At 57.1% G+C, this 6,745-nt stretch overlaps 1 protein-coding gene across 1 annotated transcript; it reads left to right on the top strand.

The window, feature by feature from the left end:
- The first annotated feature begins 743 nt into the window (after positions 1–743).
- Inhbb (inhibin subunit beta B) lies at positions 744–6,451 on the top strand. The gene is given in 2 exon segments (NM_080771.3): positions 744–1,203; positions 3,778–6,451. Coding segments are annotated over 2 exon segments (1,236 nt in total). The 3' UTR covers positions 4,554–6,451.
- Positions 6,452–6,745: the final 294 nt, after the last annotated feature.

Here is a 6,745-nt window from a genome sequence, read left to right as displayed (position 1 = left end):
AACTTTGCCGGGTGACGCGCTCGGAGGACTGCAGGGCCAGCCGCCCAGGAGGTCTCGGCGCCGCCAGTGAGAGGGGCCCGCGCGGCGGCGCTCCCCCGCACCGCGCTCTCCTCCCGCCGGCCGGGAGCAAGGGAGAACGACCTGCCCATCACTGCCGCCGCCTCGGGCGGCCGTGTCCTCGCTGTGAGCAGCGACAGGGCGAGGCGCTCAGGTGCGGTCGTGGGGCCCCAGCCGCAGCGCCCTCCGCAGCGCCGCGCCCGGGGGGCTCCGGCACCTTCGCTTCAGTCTCCAGAGCGACTTGCGTCCGCTGCTGCCTCTTCCCTCCACCTTGGCAGCCCGGCCAAGCCAAGCCATCGTGCCAGCGCCGCTGCCGCCGCTCCTCGCTTTCGCTTCACCCCGATCGGGGGACTGCGGTGGCCCTCGACGCGGAGAGGATGGGCAGGCTGCAGATGCCTAGGCGCCCCGAGACGCCCGCGCGCCACTGACCCGGCGGTCCCCCCCCCCCCCCGCCGCCAACCCGCGTTCCCCTCTGGTCCCCGCGGCGCCCCTTCTCGGCCGCGCGGGAACCCCCGCGGCCCGGCCGGCCCCCTCCCCCTGCGAGCCGGCGGCGGCGCTCCCGGCAGGCGGGCGGGCGGAGGCCCGGGCGGGGGCGGGGCGGGGCGGTGCGCCCGGAGCCCGGAGCCCGGCCCTGAGCTCGCTTCGCCTCGCCTCGCGGCGGGCGCCCTCGTCGCCAGCGGCGCACCATGGACGGGCTGCCCGGTCGGGCGTTGGGGGCCGCCTGCCTTCTGCTTCTGGCGGCCGGCTGGTTGGGACCCGAGGCCTGGGGCTCTCCCACACCCCCGCCGTCGCCCGCTGCGCCGCCCCCGCCCCCGCCACCCGGAGCTCCGGGCGGCTCGCAGGACACCTGTACGTCGTGCGGCGGCGGCGGCGGCGGCTTCCGGCGGCCCGAGGAGCTGGGCCGGGTGGACGGTGACTTCCTGGAGGCGGTGAAGAGACACATCTTGAGCCGCCTGCAGTTGCGGGGCCGGCCCAACATCACGCACGCTGTCCCCAAGGCCGCCATGGTCACGGCCCTGCGCAAGCTGCACGCCGGCAAGGTGCGCGAGGACGGCCGCGTGGAGATCCCGCACCTCGACGGCCACGCTAGCCCGGGCGCCGACGGCCAGGAGCGCGTCTCTGAGATCATCAGCTTTGCAGAGACAGGTGGGTTCGGCCACCGGGAAGCCAGAGGCGGCTGTGATCCCTCCCGTTTTCCCTCTCCTAGGAAGCTCCTGCTGCCTTCGCCGCCTCTGCAGCCCGCACGCCCCGAGGGCATTAAGGCTCGGTTCTGCGGTGGCCTTGCGCGCGTCTCATGGTGGCGGTCCTTTCCTATGTCGCGCGTCCAGACTACAGATCCTTTGCGGCTTCCCTTTCCCTGCAGCAACTGGAAAGTACCCTGCCCTTCATCCTGGCTCACGGGAATTGGGCCCCAGCGCCTCTGGGCGCGCGTCCCCCTCCCGGCAGATGCGCGCAGCCCTGGCTCTGCGGGCACTTGCTTAGTGATTGCTTAATGTTTTTGTTTCCCACGATCGGAGTGTAGGCTTAGCAGTGTAGAGATGGAGATGTGTGTGCTTGTTGATATACGTGGGCAGGAGAGGAGGAGAGGAGGAGAGGAGAGGGAAGGAGAGAGAGAGAGAGAGAGAGAGAGAGAGAGAGAGAGAGAGAGAGAGAGAGAGAGAGAGAGCGCCAGCCAGAGCCAGCCAGCTTGCGTGAGAGGCCCCCGGGGCCCCTTGCATCGCCCGGCGGCATGAACTTGCCAGAATTGCTGAAGCATCGGTGGGGAGAGCTAGGCAACCTCCCTTCCGATTGTGTGGGCACCAGAGTCGGCGGAAGGCAGCTTCTCAACAGGTCCATCATTTACGTAAAGACGCGGCTCAGGAACAGCCTCATGCCTTTAGGCTTGCCTGGCAGCAGCCGCAGCCCTCTCTGGTTCGGGAAAGAGAGGCAGAGTTTGTAGTTAACAAAGAGTGGTATTCCTTTCTGCAACGTCCTCCCAGGCCCCATGTTGCAAATTTCTGTCCACTATCTAAATATAAAATTCAGAGAAAAAGAAAAGAAAAAAATCTTTGGGAAGTTTAAAAAGGAGGAAAATTTCCCGGGCAGAAACGGTGTAAGTACTTTAGACATCGCTGTCCTTTTCAGGACTTGAATGAGCTAGTCTGGCTTTTGTGCTGGGAGCTCAGCCCCATTTGTGCAGAGGGGACTGCAGAGAAGGTCGCAGAGGGGGAAGCCCGATGTAGTCAGGGTGGGGGACAAGCAGGGAGCCTGGGAAGAGGGGGGGGGATCAGCTATGCTCCTGGCTGCAAATGCCCCCTACTCTCTCAGGCATCAGGCAGACCCTGCCTGTGCTGCTGCCGGGGGATAAAAAGGGATGAAAAGTTTTGCATGGCCGGGTGTGGAGAAAGGCAGAGACAATCAAGGCCGGTTTGTCCTTAGAAAGAAATACATTGCCATTTTAGCTGTCCGCCAGAGTCAGGGAAAACTCCACATGCAATTAGAGGGCTTGGATTAAAAGGTGCATTGGGGCCCAGAAGGGAAACGTGACTCGGGAAGGTCGAGAGGCCTTTTGGTCCCGGTGGCACAAAATGACAGCGGGGGCTGTTATATTTCTGGTCCGATTCACGGAGCCAGCTCTTTAACTTATAAATAACAGATTCAGGTCACAGGCAGCTCGGCCAAGACCAGCTTTTAAGGCTGCAGTTTCCCCCTTTTCAAAGTCAGATGTCAGCGTTATTAAAGGAGCCAGTGAGGACTGAGGAAGGGGCTGGGAGCGGTGGGGGGTGCTTGGTGTGAGGTTTGATAGTACCAGTCATGTCTGCTGAATATGTAGAGGCCATCAGAGGGAAGGGTTGATGGAATGTTCTTCCAGAAAGGGACATCAGTTCTGGCAGAACTATTCTTCAGGCTGGGCTGAATTATTGTGATGACTAATAACCCACAACCTTAGAGATCTCAAACTGCTGCCTTCTGGGAGTCAGGGTCTGGCCAGAGGATCAGACCTTGAGTTTTCAAGACTCCCTGTCCTGTCCCTTGGGACGCCTAGGAAACAGGGGCTGCCCTTTGCAGCTTGCAGGGTGAACACTTGTACGTCAAAAACTCAAACAGAGCTTGCTTGTTTGCAGTGGAGGTCCCACTGAGGCTTGGGTCAGATCATGTTTAGGCAAACACTGGAAAAGAGGCTGTAGATGGTTCAGCTTGATTTTGCAATGCCGCAAGTTAACCAGGACGAAGAAGAAGGAGGAGGAGAAGGAGGAGGAGAAGGAGAAGGAGAAGGAGAAGGAGAAGGAGAAGGAGAAGGAGAAGGAGAAGGAGAAGGAGAAGGAGAAGGAGAAGGAGAAGGAGAAGAAACCCTATTTAAACCTACCCTCCCAAATCCCAAATCCTCCCTGGGATCTTAGTTTTGTTTTCAGAGAACCCATAACAACTTGTTAAGATTTTGGCCTCCTGACAAGTTGAGCTTTGAGGCCTGACAATCTGATAGCCTGGGAGAGGTGAGGCAAGGATTTTTTATGGTCCGGACCTCCTGGCTTCACCCTAGTCCTGTTCTGTCAATGGGAAGTGTTTCTTCTGCCCCTGACAGGTTATGGCAGAAGCTGGGGTCCCAGGAATGGTATTTCTGGTCAGTAACAGTTTCCAGCTGTGGTGCATGTTCATTCCAACACCACGCAGCAGAGTCCATTCCCCATTGCCTTGTGTTCTCCTGGAATTAACTTGGCCTGTTCTTCTCCGTCTCCACAGATGGCCTCGCCTCCTCCCGGGTCCGCCTGTACTTCTTCGTCTCTAACGAAGGCAACCAGAACCTATTTGTGGTGCAGGCCAGCCTGTGGCTGTACCTGAAACTGCTCCCCTATGTCCTGGAGAAGGGCAGCCGGAGGAAGGTACGGGTCAAGGTGTACTTCCAAGAACAGGGTCACGGTGACAGGTGGAATGTGGTGGAGAAGAAGGTGGACCTAAAACGTAGTGGCTGGCATACCTTCCCCATTACAGAGGCCATCCAGGCCTTGTTTGAGCGAGGCGAGAGACGCCTTAACCTGGATGTTCAGTGTGACAGCTGCCAGGAGCTGGCCGTGGTGCCTGTGTTCGTGGACCCCGGTGAGGAGTCACACCGGCCCTTTGTAGTGGTGCAGGCCCGGCTGGGCGATAGCAGACATCGCATCCGAAAACGGGGCCTGGAGTGTGACGGGCGGACCAGCCTCTGTTGCAGGCAACAGTTCTTCATCGACTTTCGGCTCATCGGCTGGAACGACTGGATCATTGCACCCACTGGCTACTACGGGAACTACTGTGAGGGCAGCTGCCCGGCCTACCTGGCTGGGGTCCCTGGTTCAGCCTCCTCCTTCCACACGGCTGTGGTGAACCAGTACCGCATGCGTGGCCTGAACCCTGGGCCGGTGAACTCTTGCTGCATCCCCACCAAGCTGAGTTCTATGTCTATGCTCTACTTTGATGACGAGTACAACATCGTCAAGCGGGACGTGCCCAACATGATCGTGGAGGAGTGTGGCTGCGCCTGACAGAGGCGATGGGGCGGAGCACAGGCCTGTGGGTCTTTGAGGGAGCAGGAGAGGCAGGTGGGCTGAGTGTGGTTGTTCATTGGGTTGTGAAGAGTGCCAAGGTGAGGCCTGACAGAACGTTCTCCCGCTTCACAGAAGACCAGTCAGAACCAGAGGGAGAACCCTTCTGTGACACCAGAGACTCCTAACTGCACACATAGACACGCATAGCCAGACTCATACGGTCTGCCACCCACACAGCGGCCTCCGGGATACCAGCAAACGGATGCGGTGACAAACCGGCAGCTCAGCTACCAAGGCCTGTCAGTCGGAAAGAATGGGGGTGAGCAGCCACCATTCCCACCAGCTGGCTGGGCACTCTGAATCGCGCCTTCTGAGTACACACAAAAGCACACAAAGACGGAGGACACAGAGAGAGTGAGCCAGAGAGCCACCAAGAGGAAAAGCCGGGTGGGAGCACAGGCGGGTGGAGGGCCACGTATCCCTGACTTGTCCCGGGTCTTCACCACAGCGCCTGGCACAGTCCTGCCTGCTCACTCCCCGCCTGCCTGGCATCCTCCGTGCTTCGAGGCCAGCAGAGCTTTGCCGCCCCTGTTCTTGGAGAGGGCAAGTAGCCCAGGAGGGACTCGCCTGTCACAGAGACCATGGAGCAGGGACAGTGACCCTTTGACTGTCTGTCACTTGGGTCCCTGGTGGGACTGGTGTGTGTGTGTGTGTGTGTGTGTGTGTGTGTGTGTGTGTGTGTTCAGGGTTGTTTGGGGAGGGAGAGAATAAGGGTCTTAATTTTATGCTTTAAACTCATCTCCAACAACTGACAGGTTATTTGGTGCCAGTTGCAGAATTGAAAAGGAGCCAGCCTATCAGCTATGACCTTTGAAGCGGAAAGGCCAAACGAATCGAAGTGAGAAGGAAAGAATAATGTTGCAATCGGTGCCCTTTGCTGGGGACATCCTCCTAGTGCCCTGCTGAGATGGGCAGGGATGGCCATTAGGCAATGGGAAGAGACCAGGGAGGCAGTGGTAGAGCGGAGGTGTTCTGAGGCGCTGCTCAGCTGGTCTTGGGGAGAGAGGGAGAGCTTTCAGTTGCTTTGCAGAAGTTGTCCCTGTGGGTGGGCCCCGGCTTCAGGGTTGTCCGTGGACATGGCTCCTGCCCACTTCAAGTGCCCTCCTGCCTGCTCCACAAAGCACTTGCGGTCCTGCGTGAATGCACACCACAATAGCACTTGCAGGTCTACGTGTGTCCAGAAGTGGCCCTGGGGCAAGAGCTGACATGGCAGTCCTCGTGGATGCCCAAGTGCCACGTGAACTATGCAATTTAAAGGGTTGACCCACACTAGGCGAAACTGGACTCGTACGACTCTTTTATATTTTTATACTTGAAATGAAATCTTTTGCTTCTTTTCTAAGCGAATGATTGCTTTCAATGTTTGCACTGATCTAGTTGCATGGTTAGTCAGAAACTGCCATTTGAAAAAAAGTTATTTTTATAGCTGCAGAAAAATGAATACAGTTAAATGTATTATACATAATTTTGGAACCAAAGAGGCCAGCGGATCAGTTTTAATTTTTATTAGACGGTGAGGCCATCTTCTATGAGGTAGATGTTCTAAACAGCCCTTTGAGTGGCCTGCCAGCGATTCAGGGTATAAATGATTTTTTTTTTTATTCAGTTGATGTGTCTTCTCTGTCCTTATACACCCAGAAGGTAGAGTAAAATAAATGACTGGTGGAGTGGAGGTATGTACTGTAAGTCCTCATCTTTAGTTTATTTAATAAAGCCCTCCTTAGGTTCTGTTTCATAATAACTTAAAACCAAACAATTCCCCCCACAGACTGGCTGTCTTAAGTATTTCACATTCGTGTACAGTTTAAGACAATAAAAGATGGAGTGCCACGGGCTTTCTGCCTTGTGTGATGTCTGGGGCAGGGGAGGAGGGGTTTGGTCCAGGTGTCCAGTTCCAATGCCAGAAGTCCCCACAGCCTGTTCCCTATATTCTCAGAGCCCTTGCCTGACACATATGTCACAAAGAAGATGGCAGAAGACCAGCTGAAAGGCAATTAGCAAATTAGTGAATTACAAATTTGTTTACCGTTCCAGTCCCCAACTAGTTATGATCTGTTGATGTTCCAAAGCTGGATCTCTTGGCTTTTCAAAAGTACCGTGGTACCTGGTGGCAACCTCGATGACCTGAG

This window comes from Rattus norvegicus, chromosome 13 (genome assembly GCF_021556685.1).
Source record: "Rattus norvegicus strain SHRSP/BbbUtx chromosome 13, alternate assembly SHRSP_T2T, whole genome shotgun sequence".
In the NCBI taxonomy this organism is placed as follows: domain Eukaryota; kingdom Metazoa; phylum Chordata; class Mammalia; order Rodentia; family Muridae; genus Rattus; species Rattus norvegicus.
This window is presented reverse-complemented; position numbering and strand designations above follow the sequence as displayed.